The sequence below is a fragment of the Ahaetulla prasina genome, chromosome 1 (genome assembly GCF_028640845.1).
Source record: "Ahaetulla prasina isolate Xishuangbanna chromosome 1, ASM2864084v1, whole genome shotgun sequence".
NCBI classification, from domain to species: Eukaryota; Metazoa; Chordata; class Lepidosauria; order Squamata; family Colubridae; genus Ahaetulla; species Ahaetulla prasina.
The window spans coordinates 3,193,039-3,213,967 of NC_080539.1; the positions used below are offsets into that span (position 1 = coordinate 3,193,039).

The window sequence follows — 20,929 nt, forward strand, 5'->3', positions numbered from 1 at the left end:
AGAGACAGAGAGAGATTAAGAGAGACAGAAAGAGAGAGAGAAAGAGAAAGAAAGAAAAAAAGAAAGAGAAAGAGATTGACAGAGACAGAGAGACAGACGGTTTGAAGCTGCACTTGAATTTCAGAGATTTTTTTTTGCATTAATGGTCAAATCCAACCCAAATGATGGACCTGCTTATTTTCCCAAAGGGCTAATGGGAAAAAAGAAATATAGGTAATCCTCCACTTACGACAGTTCGCTTAGTGACGGTTCAAAGTTACAACGGCACTGAAAAAAGTGACTCGGGACCGTTTTTTCACACTTAGAACCCACTGCGGCCTCCCCCTGTGGTCACATGATCCGAATTAAGAGGCTTGGCAACTGGCGTGTACTTATGACGGTTGCAGTGTCCGTTTTGCAACCTTCTGACCAGCGAAGTCAATCCGGGGAAGCCGGATTCATTTAACAACCGTGTCACTAACTGAACAGCTGCAGGGATACGCTGAGCCACTGTGGCAAGGAAGGTTGCAAAATAGCAGCATAAATTTTGGGTTCGATTGTGGTCGTAAGTCGAGGACTACCTACCTGTACAGGCCGTTTCTAAAATCTTGGTAATCCGATTTGATTTGGGCTTTCGTTAAACGAGGAAGGGGCTCTCCATTGGGCACGTCCAATCGTCTCGGGGGTGGAGGGGCTACAGCATCCATCATCCTTGTCCACGCCGGCTGGGCGTGGTCAATGGGAGCTGTAGTCCAAGGCCTTTGGAGGCAAGCAGATAGAAGGACTTGGCGTCAGATTCGGTCTGCGGAGAGTTGGGCTTGGATGTGAAAGTCAAAGAATGGCTTCCATCAAATCACTCTATAGGTTGTCCTTGACGTGGACAGTCCGTTTGTCCGAAATGGTATAGGCCAGGGTTTCCTGTCTGAGCAGGGGGCTGGACTAGAAGACCTCCAAGGTCTCGTCTCTTCTCTCCTCTCCTCTCCTCTCCTCTCCTCTCCTCTCTTCCCTTCCCTTCCCTTCATCTTGTATTGTCTTCTTTCCTTTCCTTTCCTTTCCTCCCCCTTTCATTTCTTTTCTTCCCCCTTTCCTTTCTTTCCTTTCCTTTCCTTTCCTTTCTTCCCCCTTTCCTTTCCTTTCTTCCCCTTTCCTTCCTTCCTTCCTTTCCTTTCCTTTCTTTCCTTTCCTTTCCTTTCTTCCTCTTTCCTCCTTTCCTTTCCTTTCCTTTCCTTTCCTTTCCTCTCCTCTTCCTTTCCTTTCCTTTCCTCTTTCTTTTCCTTTCCTTTTCTTTCTTCCCCTTTTTCTCTTTTTATCTTCCTCTCCTCTCTCCTCTCCTCTCCTCTCCTCCTTTCCGTTCTCTTTTTATCTTCCTTTCCTCCCCTCCCCTCCCCTCTTCTCCTCTCTTCTTTCTCTCCTCTCCCTATTCCAATTCCTATGCCTTTTTCTCCAAAGCCCCTGAAGAAGCAGCAACGGATAGAAACTCACCAAGGAGTGAAGCAACCTGGAATTGAGGAGAAACTTCCTAACAGTGAGGACAGTTAACCAGTGGAACAGCTTGCCACCAGAAGTTGTGGACGCTCCATCCCCTGGAGGTTTTTAAGAAGAGACTGGACAGCCACCTTTCTGAAATGGTCTCCTGCTTGAGCAGGGGGCTGGACTAGGAGACCTCCAGGGTCCCTTCAAAATCTGTTAATTCTGTCTCCTGTCGGATCTCTTCATCCTTCAGGGAGGTCAACCCAAAATGCTGAGCTGCTGCTCTTTCAAAGCAGGCCTGGAGGAGCTTTCCAGAAGCGGCCTGGCCAGCTTTCCCAGGGGGACCGTCAGCCGTCCTCGGGGCCGTGTGGACATGGTGGCCTTTCGGGCTTTATTTTGAGAGCTTTCTCCAGAAATATCCCCCCAGGCATGAGAATCAAAGTTTCTTGAAGTCCTTTCGACCGTTTCTCTCTCTTTTTTTTTTTTATTGAAAAAGTTTTAACAAACAAAAACATTTTCCCCCCTTTCCCCCCCCCCCCGCAAACCCCCCTTTCCCCCTCCCTTCACCCCCCCTCCGCCCCCGCTTCCCGGGTCAATCACAAGGTATTATTATCCATAAACCAAACATAGAATAAAATTTTCCCTTCTAATCCAATTAACCTCATCCAAGTCTTTTCATTTCCTAACCCCCCCATTACCTAAAATGACACATCCTAATTATTCAAAGGCAATCTGATATCTCTTAATCTGATATCTGTTTTGTAAATAATCAATCCATTTTTTCCGTTCAATTAAATATCTTTCCTGCGTATTGTCTTTCAAAAAAGCTGAGATTTTAGCCATCTCAGCCAAATTAATGACTTTCAGTATCCATTCTTCTATTGTAGGTATCTCTTCTTTCTTCCAGTATTGTCCAATCAACAGTCTTGCTGCTGTTATTAAATTGAGAATCAATTTAGTCTCAATCCCTGTACAATCCGTTATAATTCCCAAAAGGAAAAATTGCGGCAGGAACTTTATCTTCAGGACATTTTTTTTTTATTGAAAGAGTTTTAAAAAACAAAAACATTTTCCCCCCTTTTTTCCCCCCTCCCTCCCAAACCCCCTTTCCCCCTCCCCAGCTTCCCGGTCAATCACAAGGTATTGTTATACATAAACCAAGCATAGAATAAAATTTTCCCTTCCAATCCAAATAACCACATCCAAAGCTTTTCATCTCCCAACCCCCTCCCCATTACATAAAATAACTTTCTAATTATTCAAAGGCAATCTGATATTTCTTAATCTGATATCTATTTTGTAGATAATCAATCCATTTTTTCCATTCAATTAAATATTTTTCCTGCGTATTGTCTTTCAAAAAGGTTGAGATTTTAGCCATCTCAGCCAAATTAATAACTTTCAATATCCATTCTTCTATTGTAGGTATCTCTTCTTTCTTCCAGTATTGTCCAATCAACAGTCTTGCTGCTGTTATTAAATTCAGAATCAATTTAGTCTCAATCCCTGTACAATCCGTTATAATTCCCAAAAGGAAAAATTGTGGCAGGAACTTTATCTTCTTCTTCTCTCTTTTTTTTTTATTGAAAGAGTTTTAAAAACAAAACATTTTCCCCTTTCCTTTCCTCCCTCCCTCCCAAAAACCCCTTCCCCCTCCCCCGCTTCCCGGTCAATCACAAGGTATTGTTATACATAAACCAAACATAGAATAAAATTTTCCTTCCAATCCAAATAACCACATCCAAAGCTTTTCATCTCCCAACCCCTCCCATTACATAAAATAACTTTCTAATTATTCAAAGGCAATCTGATATTTCTTAATCTGATATCTGTTTTGTAGATAATCAATCCATTTTTCCATTCAATTAAATATCTTTCCTGCGTATTGTCTTTCAAAAAAGCTGAGATTTTAGCCATCTCAGCCAAATTAATGACTTTCAGTATCCATTCTTCTATTGTAGGTATCTCTTCTTTCTTCCAGTATTATCCAATCAACAGTCTTGCTGCTGTTATTAAATTCAGAATCAGTTTAGTCTCAATCCCTGTACAATCCGTTATAATTCCCAAAAGGAAAAATTGTGGCAGGAACTTTATCTTCTTCTTCTCTTCTCTTCTCTTCTCTTCTCTTCTCTTCTCCTCTCCTCTCTCCTCTCCTCTTCCTTTCCTTTCCTCTTTCTTTTCCTTTCCTTTCCTTTCCTTTCTTCCCTTTCCTTTCTTTCCTTTCCTTTCCTTTCCTTTCCTTTCCTTTCCTTTCTTTCTTCCCTTTCTTTCCTTTCCTTTCCTTTCCTTTCTTCCCCCTTTCCTTTCCTTTCTTCCCCCTTTCCTTTCTTTTCTTTCCTTTCCTTTCCTTTCCTTTCTTCCCTCTTTCCTCCCCTTTCCTTTCCTTTCCTTTCCTTTCCTCTCCTCTCTCTCCTCTCCTCTCCTTTCCTCTTTCTTTTCCTTTCCTTTTCTTTCTTCCCACTTTTCTCTTTTTATCTTCCTCTCCTCTCCTCTCTCCTCTCCTCTCCTCTCCTCCTTTCCGTTCTCTTTTTATCTTCCTTTCCTCCCCTCCCCTCCCCTCTTCTCCTCTCTTCTTTCTCTCCTCTCCCTATTCCAATTCCTATGCCTTTTTCTCCAAAGCCCCTGAAGAAGCAGCAACGGATAGAAACTCACCAAGGAGAGAAGCAACCTGGAATTGAGGAGAAACTTCCTAACAGTGAGGACAGTTAACCAGTGGAACAGCTTGCCACCAGAAGTTGTGGACGCTCCATCCCCTGGAGGTTTTTAAGAAGAGACTGGACAGCCACCTTTCTGAAATGGTCTCCTGCTTGAGCAGGGGGCTGGACTAGGAGACCTCCAGGGTCCCTTCAAAATCTGTTAATTCTGTCTCCTGTCGGATCTCTTCATCCTTCAGGGAGGTCAACCCAAAATGCTGAGCTGCTGCTCCTTCAAAGCAGGCCTGGAGGAGCTTTCCAGAAGCGGCCTGGCCAGCTTTCCCAGGGGGACCGTCAGCCGTCCTCGGGGCCGTGTGGACACGGTGGCCTTTCGGGCTTTATTTTGGGAGCTTTCTCCAGAAATATCCCCCCAGGCATGAGAATCAAAGTTTCTTGAAGTCCTTTCGACCGTTTCTCTCTCTCTTTTTTTTTTTATTGAAAAAGTTTTAACAAACAAAAACATTTTTTCCCCTTTCCTTTCCTCCTCCCTCCCTCCCAAAAACCCCTTCCCCCTCCCCCGCTTCCCGGTCAATCACAAGGTATTGTTATACATAAACCAAACATAGAATAAAATTTTCCTTCCAATCCAAATAACCACATCCAAAGCTTTTCATCTCCCAACCCCTCCCATTACATAAAATAACTTTCTAATTATTCAAAGGCAATCTGATATTTCTTAATCTGATATCTGTTTTGTAGATAATCAATCCATTTTTTCCATTCAATTAAATATCTTTCCTGCGTATTGTCTTTCAAAAAAGCTGAGATTTTAGCCATCTCAGCCAAATTAATGACTTTCAGTATCCATTCTTCTATTGTAGGTATCTCTTCTTTCTTCCAGTATTGTCCAATCAACAGTCTTGCTGCTGTTATTAAATTCAGAATCAATTTAGTCTCAATCCCTGTACAATCCGTTATAATTCCCAAAAGGAAAAATTGTGGCAGGAACTTTATCTTCAGGACATTTTTTTATTGAAAAGTTTTAACAAACAAAACATTTTCCCCTTTCCTTTCCTCCTCCCTCCCTCCCAAAAACCCCTTCCCCCTCCCCCGCTTCCCGGTCAATCACAAGGTATTGTTATACATAAACCAAACATAGAATAAAATTTTCCTTCCAATCCAAATAACCACATCCAAAGCTTTTCATCTCCCAACCCCTCCCATTACATAAAATAACTTTCTAATTATTCAAAGGCAATCTGATATTTCTTAATCTGATATCTGTTTTGTAGATAATCAATCCATTTTTCCATTCAATTAAATATCTTTCCTGCGTATTGTCTTTCAAAAAAGCTGAGATTTTAGCCATCTCAGCCAAATTAATGACTTTCAGTATCCATTCTTCTATTGTAGGTATCTCTTCTTTCTTCCAGTATTGTCCAATCAACAGTCTTGCTGCTGTTATTAAATTCAGAATCAATTTAGTCTCAATCCCTGTACAATCCGTTATAATTCCCAAAAGGAAAAATTGTGGCAGGAACTTTATCTTCTTCTTCAGTACATTTTGAATAATCCACCAAATTCTTATCCAAAAGACCTTAATTTTCTTGCAAGTCCACCAAATATGAAAATATGTAGCGTCATCACAATCACACCTCCAACATTTCGCTTGGATATTAGGATACATACATGATAATTTTTTGGGATCTAAGTGCCATCTTTCTTCAGGACATTTTGAATAATCCACCAAATTCTTATCCTTTCGACGGTTTCTCGTCCTTAAGAAGACAGAATCTCCTTGGAGCGCCAGCTTGGAGAAGCAAGGAAGAGCTCAGCTCTTGGCTGAAAAGAGGGAGGGTGGGGCAGTCTGCAGCTTGAATTTAGGCAGTCCTCGACTTACAACAGTTCATTTAGTGACCAAAGCTACAATGGCGCTGGAAAAAAAACAACAACCATCGACGATCATTTGTCTCACTTAACGACCGTCGCAGCCTCCCTGTGGTCACGTGATCCAAATTCGGCCGCTTGGCTTCTTGAGCGGACTCCTTTTGATGACCTTTTGATGAGCGGAGAGTCAGTGGGGGGACGGGGGACACGTCAGATTCACTTTAACGACCGCGTTAGTGGCTTAACAAGCGCCAAGTGGTTCACTTAGCAACCGTGGCAAGCAAGGTTGTTAAACAAAAAAAAAAGGGCCGCAACTCAGTGAACCGATGTCTTGCTTAACGGCGGAATGTAGAGCTCAATCGCGCTCGTTTGTGGTCCGAAACTCGTTGTATTTATGGGTTTATCATCTCATGGTGTGAGACGCAGGGTTGTGTGTGTGTGTGTTTCAATTAAAACAATTGTGTTAGGGAGGCCAAGGAACAGATGTGGGGAAGTTTGGGGACAAGGGTGGGCGGGGGGAGAGAGAGGGAAGAAAAGCAGCCGCAAACTCTGAATTTCTAGCTATTAGCCAGCAAAATTCCTGCATATTTATTTATTTATTTTATTTATTCAAATTTAATGGCATTTCTATTTTTTCCCTTCTGTTGTAAACACAACACGCTCCTCGTCCATCCAGGTGTTTCCTGCAGTGGCCAAAATTATTCCAATAAAATAGGCCTCACTTGTCCGTTTGCAACGTTCCTCGGAAATTCCTACTCGGCCCGAAGGGAATTGTCCAAATTGTTGGATTGGTTTTTCTTTTCGTTGTTAAAAGAGATTTTTGCATCTCCCATCTGCAGCTCCTTAAAACCGGATCCCTCTTTCCTAAGACTACACTGCAGGGGTGGAGGGTGGCAGTTGAGTCCCCTTAGGTGCCTTCGGTTGTTAAATATAGGAAGTCCTCGACTTACAACCGTTCGTTCAGTGGCTTGTTCGAAGTTACGACGGAGCTGAAAGAAAAGACTTACGGATGTCTTTCACACTTTCGACCGTGGCCTCGTTCCCCAGGATCATGGGATCAAAATTCAGAGGCTTGACAACTGACATGTACTTACGACGGTTGCGGTGTTCCCAGGGTCACATGACCCCCCCTTTTGTGACCTCATGTCAAGCAAAGTTAGTGGGGAAGCCAGGTTCACTTATGTCGTGTCCCACCCCCACTCCGACGAACGAGTCAAGGAAGTCCGTAACAAACTTGGCGACGAAGCCTCTGCAGCTTCCCAAGTTCCTTCGAGGTTTCTCAGGGCAGGCAGGAGTCCAAGTTGTGACTTCAGCGATAGGGTCCGGTATCAGCAAACTAGATAAGACTTTGATTGACTCAAGGTTGGAATGCCAAAAGCAGGTCCTTTATATAGGCTGTGAGGTGTGGCTCCATGACTCAGCGTTTATCCAGGCCTGCCCCACCCTTCCTTCTGCTGGCGTCGCCTCTCAGATCTCCGGAAGTGAGGGTCCTCCCACCCTGAATGGTCTTCAGCTGGATCTGCTGCCAGCGTCTGGGAAAGGGAGGGGTCAGAGGGAGTAGGCCCGGGTAATTCCACCACCTGGCTGGCTTCCTGCTCTGAAGCCTGAGCCAAAGGAACACACGCTGTATGAGTGAGGTTTATCAGGCTTGTCCTTTCACTCCTTGAATCCTCTTCGGGCATGGGGCCAGGGCTGGGGGGCTGGAGTCATGACGGGCCGTTCATCTTCATTATCAGACTCGGAGTCTGATAAAAGGCCCGGTTGGAGACGGGAGGGGCACGGCTGAGGAGAGGAGGGAGGACGAGTCACAACAACTTAACAACCGTCTGACTCACTCAATAACTGCAGTGATTCCCTTAACAATGGTGGCAAGAAAGGTCATAAAACAGGACAACTGTCTCAATTAGCAACAGGAATCTTGGGATCGATTGCGGTCGTAAGTCCAATACAGGTAGCCCTTGACTTATGGCCACAATTGAGCGCCAAATCTGCCTGGTTAAGCGAGACAGTTGTTCAGTGAGTTTTGTCCTGTTTTACGACCTCTCTTGCCACGGTTGTTAAAATCACCACGGTCGTTAAGTGAGCCAAACTGTAAAAGCCCAGGCACTTACAACTTCAGAATTTGCATTTATAAAAAGCCCACTTTATTCCAACAGATGGTCATATATTTCGAGTTCGTGGAACCTGTTCTACAATAAATTATCACATGAATATTGTTTTAAAATAATTTAAATTGTAACTAAGTATTATAAGATAAGAGGACAGGACAGGATAGGATATAATAGAATAGGATTTTTTTAATTTCTATTTTTATTTAAGATAAAATGATAGGATAAGATCGGATCCGATCAGATCACTTTATTGTCGTTTTTCTACTGCAAGCACACCTGCCCCTGTTAAAAATGAAATTCTGTGACCTGCTCTCAGGAGAAAGTGTATATCTACCCAAACACATATCAGTAACACCAGTAGTGAAATCCAATTTTATTTATTTATTTATTTATTTATAAAAGAACCACAATATGACAAACACAAAACGCAAAACATATATTCCCTTTTTACAAGAGTTCCATAACGGTAGTCTTCTATTGTTTACATTTTCCCTTAACTCTCCTTATAATATATCCTTATAATATATATATATATATATATCTCCTTCTTGTCCCATTATCCCTTATTGAAATCCAATTTTTTTTTTATTGAAAGAGTTTAAAAAAAAACAAAAACATTTTCCCCCCTTTTCCCTCCTCCCAGAAAACCCTTCCCCTCACTCCCCGGCTTCCCGGTCAATCACAAGGTATTGTTATACATAAACCAAACATAGAATAAAATTTTCCCTTCCAATCCAATTGACCTCATCCAAAGCTTTTCATCTCCCAACCCCCCCATTACATAAAATAACTTTCTAATTATTCAAAGGCAATCTGATATTTCTTAATCTGATATCTATTTTGTAGATAATCAATCCATTTTTTCCATTCAATTAAATATCTTTCCTGCGTATTGTCTTTTAAAAAAGCTGAGATTTTAGCCATCTCAGCCAAATTAATGACTTTCAGTATCCATTCTTCTATTGTAGGTACCTCTTCTTTCTTCCAGTATTGTCCAATCAACAGTCTTGCTGCTGTTATTAAATTCAGAATCAGCTAAGAAATCCAATTTTTTAAATTAGCGGTTCTGTGGGCGTGGCAGAGGAAGGATACTGCAAAATCTCCATTCCTACCTCACTCTGGGGCCAGCCAAAGGTGGCATTTGCCGGTTCTCCGAACTACTCAAAATTTCCGCTACCGGTTCTCCAGAACCTGCTAGATTTCATCCCCGAGTAACACCCTCTTATTTATACCCTGGATAATTTATTAACTCCTGCAGAAATTTTAGTTAGGCTGTTGATTTTTTCTTCAAAAGCTTTTACGCTCCTTCTCTTTGCAATATATATATATATATATATTGGTCTTTTATTTGCAAAGCGGCCAGAAACCAGAGCGAGCAATGGGAGGGTCTAATTTTTGTCATATTGTTTGTTTTTTCTTTCTCTCTTTGTAGCTGGAGCCGCAGACGGTGCAGACCAAGAACTGGCAGGTTGATGTGATTGAGATGAACGGAGTAAGTCAGTAAGATGGGGGGCTGGTCACCCCATTTCGGTTTTTCCCATCCCTTCCTGGAGAGCCTCCCCCTTCCTCTGGGTATGATATGGGGCCCCGTATCTTGTCATCAGAATTTTCCTTCCTTTCTTCCCTCCCTCCCTCCTCTCTTTCTCCTTCTTTCCTTCTCCTCCTTCTTTCCCTCCCTCCCTCCTTCTTTCCTCTTTCTTCTTCCTTCCTTCCTTCCCTCCCTCCTTCCTTCCTTCCCTCCCTCCTTCTTTCCTCCCTCCTCTTTCTTCTTCCTTCCTTCCTCCCTCCTCTCTGTCTCCTTCTTTCCTTCCTTTCCTCCTTCCTTCCTCCCCTCCCTCCTTCCTCCCTCCTCTTTCTCCTTCCTTCCTCTTCCTTCTTTCCTTCCCTCTCTCCCTCCTTCTTTCCTCCTCCTTCTCCTCCTTCTTCCCTCCTCCTCCTTCTTTCCTCTTCTTCCTTCCTTCCTTCCTCCTCCTCCTTCCTTCCTTCCTCCTCCTTCTTCCTCCTCCTCTTCTTCTTCCTTCCTTCCTCCCTCCTCTTTCTCCTTCTTCCTTCCTTCCTCCTTCCTTCCTCCCTCCTCCTTCCTCCCTCCTCTTTCTCCTTCCTTCCTCTTCCTTCTTCCTTCCTCTCTCCTCCTTCTTCCTCCTCCTCTTCTCCTTCCTTTCTTCCCTCCTCCTCCTTCTTCCTTCCTCCTCTTCTCCTTCCTTCCTTCTTTCCTCCCTCCTCTTTCTCCTTCCTTCCTTCTTTCCTCCCTCCTCTTTCTTCTTCCTTCCTTCCTTCTTTCCTCCCTCCTCTCTTTCTCCTTCCTTCCTTCCCTCCTTCTTCCCTCCCCCCTCTCTTTCTTCCTTCCTTCCCTCCCTCCCTCCTTCTTCCCTCCCTCTTTTCTTCTTCCTTCCTTCCTTCCTTCCTTCCCTCCCTCCCTCCTTTTTCCCTCCCTCTTCTCTTTTTCCTTCCTTCCTTCCTTCCAATCTTGAAATTGTGCACATTCTGATTACATGATATGTAGCTCCTGTGAGAGACATAAGTGCGAGAACCGGTCGCAAGTCCCTCTTTTCAGCGCCATTGTAACTTTCAACAGTCACAACCACTCATTTAGTGACCGTTCAAAGTTACAATGCTACTGAAAAAGGGACTTATGACCAGTCCTCGCACTTATGTCCATCACAGAAGCTACATAATCAGAATTTGGACGCTTGGCAACCGACTCCTATTTATGACGGTCGCGGTGTCCCCCCAGGGTTATGCGATCTCCTTTTGTGACCGTCTGACAAGCCAAGTCCAACATCCACGGATGTTAAGTGAATCTGGCTTCAATTAACATCCGTGTTACTAACTTAGCAACTGCAGTGATTCACTTAACAACTGTGGCAAAAAAGGTCGGAAAATTGAGCAAAACTCACTTAGCAACAGAAATTTTCAACTCAGCTGTGGTCCTAAGTCAAGGACTGCCTGTATAATCTAAGGCATCCTGGTTGTGGATCTGCTTAGTGTGATTCGCTTAACGACGGTGTCAAAAAAAAAGGTTGTACATGTAATTCTTGACTTACGACCACAATGGAGCTCAAAATTTCCGTTGTTAAGTGAGACATTGGTTAAGTGGGTTTTGCCCCATTTTAGGACCTTTCTTGCCACCCTTAAGTGAATCACTGCAGATGATCTTAACCTTGATAAGTTAGTTATTCAGTGAATCCGGGTTCCTTATGGACTTGGCTTCTCAGAAGGTCACAAAACGGGATCACGTGACCCCGGGACACTGCAACCGTCATAAATATGAATTTGAGTGTCTGAATTTTGATCGTGTGACCACGGGGAGGCGGCAACGGTCGTAAGTGTGAAAAACGGTCCTAAGTTATGTTTTTCAGTGCCTTTGCAATTTTGAACGGTCACTAAACGAAATTGTTGTAAGTCAAGGATTGTCTGTGAAATCAGACATGACTCGACTAGCAACCGCCGTTCTGAGCAACGGAAATCCCAGTTCCAACTGCGGTCATAAGTTGAGGACCACCAGTAACCAGGAATGCTTCGTTTTTGCCAACGAAGCTATTGAGGTGCTGTCCTGGTGTCTGGAAGCCGTACGGGTCTGGATGGGGAGAAACAGGCTCAAGCTCAATCCCTCCAAGACAGAGTGGCTGTGGATGCCGGCACCCCGGTACAGTCAGCTGAGTCCACGGCTGACTGTCGGGGGCGAGTTATTGGCCCCAATGGAGAGGGTGCGCAATCTGGGCGTTCTCCTGGATGAACGGCTGTCTTTTGAAGATCATTTGACGGCCGTCTCCAGGAGAGCTTTTTACCAGGTTCGCCTGGTTCGGCAGTTGCGCCCCTTCCTTGATCGGGATGCCTTGTGCACGGTCACTCATGCTCTCGTGACATCTCGTCTGGATTACTGCAATGCTCTCTACATAGGGCTCCCCTTGAAGAGCACCCGGAGGCTCCAGTTAGTCCAGAATGCGGCTGCGCGGGTGATAGAGGGAGCCCCTCGGGGTGCCCATGTAACACCTCTCCTGCGCAGACTGCACTGGCTGCCTGTGGTCTTCCAGGTGTGCTTCAAGGTCTTGGTAATGATCTTCAAAGCGCTCCATGGCATAGGGCCGGGTTACCTACGGGACCGCCTGCTGCTACCGAATACCTCTCACCGACCCGTGCGCTCTCACAGAGAGGGACTCCTCAGGGTGCCGTCAGCGAGACAGTGCCGTCTGGCGACCCCCAGGGGAAGGGCCTTCTCTGTGGGGGCTCCCACCCTCTGGAACGAGCTTCCCCCAGGACTTCGCCAACTTCCGGACCTCCGAACCTTCCGCCGCGAGCTTAAAACATATTTATTCATCTGCGCAGGACTGGACTAGGTTTTAAATTTATATGGGTTTTAACTGGGTTTTATTGTGTATATTGTTATTTTTAACTATTGGGCTATGTTGAATAAGTTTTTTAATCTGATGTTTTATTTTGTATCCTATATGTATTTTTATTTTGCCTGTGAACCGCCCTGAGTCCTTAGGGAGATAGGGCGGTATATAAATATGAATAAATAAAATAATAAAATAAATAAATAATAATATTTTGCAATCTGCGATTTTCCTGATTGGTCTGAGTTTGTTTGTTGTTGTTGTTTTTTTCCTCCAAGGTGAAAGTAGAATTTTCCATGAAATTCACCAGCCGGGATATGAGCCTCAAGAGGACCCCCTCGAAAAAGCAGACCGGGGTCTTCGGAGTCAAAATCAGCGTGGTCACTAAGTAGGTTTATTTTATTTATTTATTTATTATTTAAATTTATTTAAATACTGGGCCTCTGGTGGCTCAGACTGCTAAGACAGTCTGTTATTAACACAGCTGCTTGCAATTACTGCAAGTTCTAGTCCCACCAGGCCCAAGGTTGACTCAGCCTTCCGTCCTTTATCAGGTAGGTAAAATGAGGACCCAGATTGTTGGGGGCAATAAGTTGACTTTGTATATAATATACAAATGGATGAAGACTATTGCTTGACATAGTGTAAGCCGCCCTGAGTCTTCGGAGAAGGGCGGGATATAAATGCAAATTAAAAAAAAAAATAATTCTATACCGTCCTTCTCCTGAAGGACTCAGGGTGGTTTACAGCCAAAATAAAACAATCAATATAAAAGTTAAAACCAGTTTAAAAACAAAAAATTCAAGATTGGCTGGACCATTTAAAATCAATAAACCAATAAAAACCCCATTTAAAACCATTAGACCAGTCCTGCGCGATGAAACAGAAATGTTTTCAGCTTGCGTCGAAAGGTCCGGAGATCAGGGAGTTGGCGAATACCCGGTGGTAGCTCATTCCAGAGGGTTGGTGCCCACACAGAGAAGGCCCTCCCGCTGGGGGTCGCCAGCCGACATTGCCTGGCCGACGGCACCCTGAGGAGACCCTCCCTATGGGAGCGCACTGGTCGATGGGAGGCCGCCGGTAGCAGCAGGCGATCCCGTAAATAACCCGGTCCTATGCCATGGAGCGCTTTAAAGGTGGTAACCAACACCTTGGATTGCACCCGGAAGACCACCGGAAGCCAGTGCAGCCTGCGCAGGATTGGTGTTATATCACCCGCCCAGCCGCATTCTGTGCCAGTTGAAGTCTCCTGGTGCTCTTCAAGGGGAGCCCCATGTAGAGAGCGTTGCAGTAGTCCAGACGGGAAGTGACGAGGGCATGAGTGACTGTGCATCAGGAATCCCAGTCTAAGAACGGACTCTGGGGGCTTAGACGCCGAGCAAGAAAAATGAGTGGGTGGGTGTGTATGTGGGATGTGGGGAGGTGCAACAGAGAAACAATATATTTCGGGAATATATATGAAGAGCCAGTTTATCTAGTGGTTCAGGCACCAGGCTAGGAGACGGTGAGTTCTAGCTCCACCTTAGGCATGAAAGCCAATTAGATAACTTTGGGCCAATCAGCAGGAGATGGTGAGTTCTAGTCCCGCCTTAGGCATGAAAGCCAATTAATTTTGGGCCAATCAGCAGGAGACGATGAGTTCTAGGCCCGCCTAAGGCATTAAAGCCAATTAATTTTGGGCCAATCAGCAGGAGATGATGAGTTCTAGTCCCGCCTTAGGCATGAAAGCCAATTAACTTTGGGCCAATCAGCAGAAGACGATGAGCTCTAGTCCCGCCTTAGGCATGAAAGCCAATTAAGTAACTTTGGGCCAATCAGCAGAAGACGATGAGCTCTAGTCCCGCCTTAGGCATGAAAGCAGCTGGTCCCTCTCTCAGCTCATCCCACCTTACAGGGTTGTTGTTGTTGCAGGGGGAAAGAGGTCTACCACCATGAATTATTTCTAAAAATAATAAAGCTGGGGAATTCTGGGAGTTGAAGTCCACATAGCTCAAAGTTGCTGGGGCACTTTTGGCAGAATTCCTGGGGCTCCCTGAAACGCCACGTTCTCTTTTTCCCCCCCAGGCGTGAGCGATCCAAGATCCCCTACGTTGTGCGCCAGTGTGTGGAGGAGGTGGAGAAACGGGGCATTGACGAAGTCGGCATCTACCGGATCTCAGGGGTGGCCACCGACATCCAGGCCTTGAAAGCCGCCTTTGATTCCAGTGAGTTTCCCTCCCTCCCTCCCTCCCTCTCTTCCTTCCTTCCTTCCTTTCTCCCTCCCTCTCTCCCTTCGTCCTTCCATCCTTTCTTCTCTTCCTCCCTCCCTCCCTCCCCTTCCTTCCTTCCTTACTTCTCTTCCTCCCTCCGTCCTCTTCCTTCCTTCTCATCCTTCCTTCCACCCTCCCTCCCTTCTCTTCCTCCCTCCGTCCTCTTCCTTCCTTCCTCCCTCCCTTCTCATCCTTCCTTCCACCCTCCCTCCCTCCCTTCTCTTCCTTCCTTCCTCCCTTCTCTTCCTTCCTTCCTTCCTCCCTCCCCTTCCTTCCTTCCTTCCTTCTCATCCTTCCTTCTCTTCCTTCCTTCCTTCTCTTCCTCCCTCCGTCCTCTTCCTTCCTTCCACCCTCCCTCCCTCCCTTCTCTTCCTTCCTTCCTCCCTTCTCTTCCTTCCTTCGTTCTCATCCTTCCTTCCTCCCTCCCTCCCTCCCCCCCCTTCCTTCCTTCCTTTCTTCCTTCTCGTCCTTCCTTCTCTTCCTCCCTCCCTTCCCTTCCCTTCCTTCCTTCCTTCCCATCCTTCCTCCCTCCCTCCCCTTCCTTCTCTTCCTCTCTCCTTCCTCCCTCCCCTTCCTTCTCTTCCTCTCTCCTTCCCTCCCTTTCCTTCCTTCCTTCCTCCTTTCTCTTCCTTCCTTTCTATCTTGGAAGTATGCAAATGATGGCACATGGCATGCTCACGCTCCATGTGGGTGGCTTCAAATTGGGCCAACAGCTCTTCAAGCTCGCCAATTGTTTGGGGCTGAAATTTTGAGATGGACTGCCTCTAAAACCAGTCTTTTCCAACCTGAGGCATTTTAAGATGCATGGACTTCCAGAATTCCCCACAGCCAGCTTCTTTTAGATGCTTGGTGTCTGGTTGGGGAATTCCGGGAGTGGAAGTCCACCCATCTTAAAGTATGGCTGGCTGGGGAATTCTGGGAGTGGAATTTGCCAACCTTGGGACACAACTGTTCTAACCCCAGACTTCATTTGAACCCTAGACAGCAAAGATATCCTGGTGATGCTGAGCGACATGGATATCAACGCCATCGCGGGGACCCTGAAGCTGTACTTCCGCGAACTGCCGGAGCCCCTCCTCACAGACCGGCTCTATCCGACTTTTATGCAAGGCATCGGTAAGGACTTCCCTCCACTTATATCTTTTGGTGGGGGGATGCTAGAGGGTGTCACATTTTGCAGCTCAAGACTCTAAACCAGGAGTCTCCAAACTTGGCAATTTTAAGACTTGTGCCCTTCAACTCCCAGAAGGAATTCTGGGAGTTGAAGTCCAGAAGTCTTCAAGCAAAGCTGGCTGGGGAATTCTGGGAGTTGAAGGCCGCAAGTCTTCAAGCAAAGCTGGCTGAGGAATTCTGGGAGTTGAAGTCCACAAGTCTTCAAGCAAAGCTGGCTGAGGAATTCTGGGAGTTGAAGTCCACAAGTCTTCAAGCAAAGCTGGCTGAGGAATTCTGGGAGTTGAAGTCCACAAGTCTTCAAGCAAAGCTGGCTGAGGAATTCTGGGAGTTGAAGTCCAGAAGTCTTCAAGTAAAGATGGTTGGGGAATTCTGGGAGTTGAAGTCCACAAGTCTTCAAGCAAAGCTGGCTGAGGAATTCTGGGAGTTGAAGGCCACAAGTCTTCAAGCAAAGCCGGCTGAGGAATTCTGGGAATTGAAGGCCATAAGTCTTCAAGCAAAGCCGGCTGAGGAATTCTGGGAGTTGAAGGCCACAAGTCTTCAAGCAAAGCTGGCTGGGGAATTCTGGGAGTTGAAGGCCACAAGTCTTCAAGCAAAGCTGGCTGAGGAATTCTGGGAGTTGAAGTCCACAAGTCTTCAAGCAAAGCTGGCTGGGGAATTCTGGGAGTTGAAGGCCACAAGTCTTCAAGCAAAGCTGGCTGAGGAATTCTGGGAGTTGAAGGCCACAAGTCTTCAAGCAAAGCTGGCTGAGGAATTCTGGGAGTTGAAGGCCACAAGTCTTCAAGCAAAGCTGGCTGGGGAATTCTGGGAGTTGAAGGCCACAAGTCTTCAAGCAAAGCTGGCTGAGGAATTCTGGGAGTTGAAGGCCACAAGTCTTCAAGCAAAGCTGGCTGAGGAATTCTGGGAGTTGAAGTCCACAAGTCTTCAAGCAAAGCTGGCTGGGGAATTCTGGGAGTTGAAAGCCGCAAGTCTTCAAGCAAAGCTGGCTGAGGAATTCTGGGAGTTGAAGTCCACAAATCTTAAAGTCTTAAAGTTTGGAGACCCCTGCTCTAAACCAAAGCATATCCAATCTCATTTTGGGAAAAGTTTGCATTAGTACAGGCAGACCTCGACTTACGACAGTTTGTTTAGTGACCATTCGAAGTCACAGCGGCACTGAAAAAAAGTGACTTATGGCCAGTTGTCACACTTAACGACCGTTGCAGCATCCCCGTAGTCAAAATTCAGATGCTTGGCCACTGACTCGTATTTATGACAGTCGCAGTGTCCCGGGGCCACGCGATCCCCTTCTGCGACCTTCCGACAAGCACCCGACAAAGGGTGCGCAACTTGGGCGTTCTCCTGGATGAACGGCTGTCGTTTGAAGATCACTTGGCGGCCGTCTCCAGGAGAGCTTTTTACCAGGTCCGCCTGGTCCGCCAGTTGCGCCCCTTTCTTGACCGGGATGCCTTATGCACGGTCACTCATGCTCTCGTCACTTCTCGACTGGATTATTGCAATGCTCTCTACATGGGGCTACCTTTGAAATGTACCCGGAGACTGCAGTTAGTCCAGAATGCAGCTGCGCGGGTGATTGAGGGAGCACCGCGTTGCTCCCGGGTAACACCGCTCCTGCGCAGACTGCACTGGCTACCTGTGGTCTTCCGGGTGCGCTTTAAGGTTTTGGTTACCACCTTCAAAGCGCTCCATGGCTTAGGGCCCGGATACTTACGGGACCACCTGCTGTTACCACATGCCTCCCACCGACCCGTACGCTCTCACAGAGAGGACCTTCTCAGGGTGCCGTCCGCCAAGCAGTGTCGGCTGGCGGCCCCCAGGGGAAGGTCCTTCTCTGTGGGAGCACCTACCCTCTGGAACGAACTTCCCCCCGGTTTACGCCAATTGCCTGACCTTCGGACCTTCCGCCGGGAACTGAAAACTTATTTATTTATACAAGCAGGACTGGCCTAACTTTTTAAATTCTAAATTTAAATTTTAAACTTTTAATGGTAATTTTATTGGGTATTTTTATGGTCAATCGACGGTTTTAATTTGGCCTTTTATTGAATAAGTTTTTTAATGGTTATTTTAATATGTATATTAATTGTTTTAAATGAAGGCTGTACACCGCCCTGAGTCCTTCGGGAGAAGGGCGGTATAGAAGTTTGATAAATAAATAAATAAATAAAATAAATAAAGTCAGTGAGGAAGCCGGGTTTGCTTAACAACCATTTGACTAACAACAACTATAGCGATTCACTTAACAACCGTGGCAAGAAAGGTCATAATAATGGATCAAAACCTGCTCACTTAGCAACAGAAAGTTTCGGGCTCCACTGTAGTCGTATGTTGAGGACTAGCTGTAAAATAAGGGATTTCTTCCTTTCTGCTGCAGTTGTTTACTCCGAAACGGGCTGGCTTGCTTTAAAATCAACAACATCTGTCGGCAGTGTGCTGCTTCCTGATTGGCTGGGTCTGCTCCCTCCTCCCTTCCATCCAGCATCTGGTGGGGGATTTAGCAAATCTGCAGCCTTAAAAGGTTTCCAGAATTACAGTCGTGGCCAAAATCGTGGAAACCTTTTGGGAAAAGTGTCTTTTGGAGGTTGGATGGCTAATAACACCACTTTTTTTTCTTTTCTTGGAGTTTCAAGAGAATCCTATTCCACTGCTGGAATGGCCTGGGAATAGCCCAAACCTTCCACCCAATTGAAAATCTATGGAATTAAAGAACCTTGTAAATCAGAATGGACCCAGCAATAAAACCCAGTTAATAGAAGCCATCATTCAAATCTTGGTTTCACATTAGAACAGCTGCAGAATTCAAAGTCTTGGTTCACTCCATGGGAGGACGTTGTAAGGCCTTAATTCATGCTAAAGGTGACCCAATTAAGGATTAACTGACATGGGGATCATTTCTCTATATCTCTCTTTTTTTTTTTTTGGTGATCATTTTTGTATATCTCATTTTTTTTCTACGCGTTTCACTTTTCTTCTTTATACTGTACCTGCTATCCTAATAGCAAATCCTTCATCAAAGTTGTTGCATTGCATTCTGGATTAAATTATCTTTCCATTGATATATAATTTTACGATACTACTCCCCCCCCCCCAAAAAAAGCGGTATTATTAGCTGGTTTTAGAAAATACACTTTTCCCAAAAGGTTTCCACAATTTTGGCCACTACTGTAAATCGGTTGGTGTGTTTGCTCCAGCAGGGAATGATAAATTAAGGAGACTGGCAGACCCTTAAAACAAAACGAACAAACTAGAATTACAGCCAGTTAGGTTTATAGAATAGAATAGAATAGAATTAGAATAGAATTTTTATTGGCCAAGTGTGATTGGACACACAAGGAATTTGTCTTGGTGCATATGCTCTCAGTGTACATAAAAGAAAAGATACCTTCATCAAGGTACAACATTTACAACACAATTGATGGTCAATATATCAATATAAATCATAAGGATTGCCAGCAACAAGTTATAGTCATACAGTCATAAGTGGAAAGAGATTGGTGATGGGAACGATGAGAAGATTAATAGTAGTGCAGACTTAGTGAATAGTTTGACAGTGTTGAGGGAATTATTTGTTTAGCAGAGTGATGGCCTTCGGGAAAAAACTGTTCTTGTGTCTAGTTGTTCTGGTGTGCAGTGCTCTATAGCGTCGTTTTGAGGGTAGGAGTTGAAACAGTTTATGTCCAGGATGCGAGGGATCTGCAAATATTTTCACGGCCCTCTTCTTGATTCGTGCAGTATACAGGTCCTCAATGGAAGGCAAGTTGGTAGTCATAAATTCTCACAGTTATAAGGCAGGGTCATCGTTGTAACCAAACTCATTTTTATAATCCATCCCGCAGCAGCTGTTAAACAAACACTGTGGTTCCTTTTAACAACTGTGGTTTACGACCGCCACTGTTGTAAAGTATTTATTTATTTTATTTATTTTTATTTTATTTGATTGAGCATGCCTCCCCCTGTGTGCGTAGGGCCATCATTTACTCGAATCAGGTCCAAGGCCGTCATGGAAGCCTGGAACTCCCGAGCTGCCGTCCATTCTTTGCCCTGGGCTGTTTTTGCCCCAAAAAAGTGCAATTAAATCCAAGGTTAAGGCAGAAACGTAAAATGCAGTCATGTGACTTCAAGCTAAAAACTCTTTTAATCACGAATAAAATAAATTAACTTTAGTTTTGCTTCTAACAGTTTAATTGTTTTAGACTGGATTGTGAATTTGGGAGACCCTGAAAATAGTTCAGTTAATATACAGGAGATAGTCCTTTGATCCACAACCACAACTGAGCCCAAAATTTCCGTCACTAAACGAGACAGTTGTTAAATGAGTTTTGCTCCATGTTACGATCTTTCTTGCCACGGCTGTTAAGTAAATCCCTGCAATTGTTAAGTGAGCAACACGGTTGTTAAGTGAATCTGGCTTCCCCATTGACTTGGCTTGTCAGAAGGTCGCCAAAGGGGATCACGTGACCCTGGGACTCCGCGACCGTCATAAATACGAGTCAACTTATTTTTCAAAGAACCCGAAGGCAGGAAAAGAAGCAATGGACGGAACCCCTTAAAGGAGAGAAGCAACCTGGAATTAAGGAGAAACGTCCCGACCGTCAGAACAGTTAACCAATGGAACAACTTGCCACCAGAAGTTGTGGATGCTTCATCACTGAAGGTTTTTAAGAAGAGTCTGGACAGTCACTTGTTTGAGATGGTATAGGGTCTCCTGCTTGAGCAGGGGGCTGGACTAGAAGACCTCGAATCTCCCTTTCAGCTCTCTATAGGGACCTCTGCTTGAGCAGAGGGGTTGGGCTAGAAGACCTCCAAGGTCCCTTCCAGCTCTCATTTGAATGATTGATAGATTGAGTGTCCGAAGGTATCTTAATTTTGATCACGTGGCCGGCCTGCATGTTGCAACGGTCTTTGAGAAAAATGGTCATAAATCGGTGCTGTTGTAGCTTTGAACGGTCACTAAACGAATGGTTATAAATTGAAAACTACCTATAATAAAGGCCGGTGAACTGATTTCCGGCTTCTGTGATTGCAGTTTTCCTTTACTATTAAATCTATATCATGGGTTTTTAGTTCACGATAATTTTAATTTCAGGCGAATT

At 45.0% G+C, this 20,929-nt stretch overlaps 1 protein-coding gene across 4 annotated transcripts in view; it reads left to right on the plus strand.

Moving 5' to 3' along the window:
- ABR (ABR activator of RhoGEF and GTPase) overlaps positions 1–20,929 on the plus strand; it is a 152,509-nt gene that overhangs the window by 119,853 nt on the left and 11,727 nt on the right. For all 4 annotated transcript variants that reach the window (XM_058163985.1, XM_058163986.1, XM_058163987.1 and 1 more), the window contains 4 exons: positions 9,513–9,572; positions 12,696–12,805; positions 14,482–14,621; positions 15,648–15,782. In XM_058163985.1, the coding sequence (XP_058019968.1) occupies positions 9,513–9,572; positions 12,696–12,805; positions 14,482–14,621; positions 15,648–15,782 (445 nt within the window). The remainder of the gene's footprint in view (positions 1–9,512; positions 9,573–12,695; positions 12,806–14,481; positions 14,622–15,647; positions 15,783–20,929) is intronic.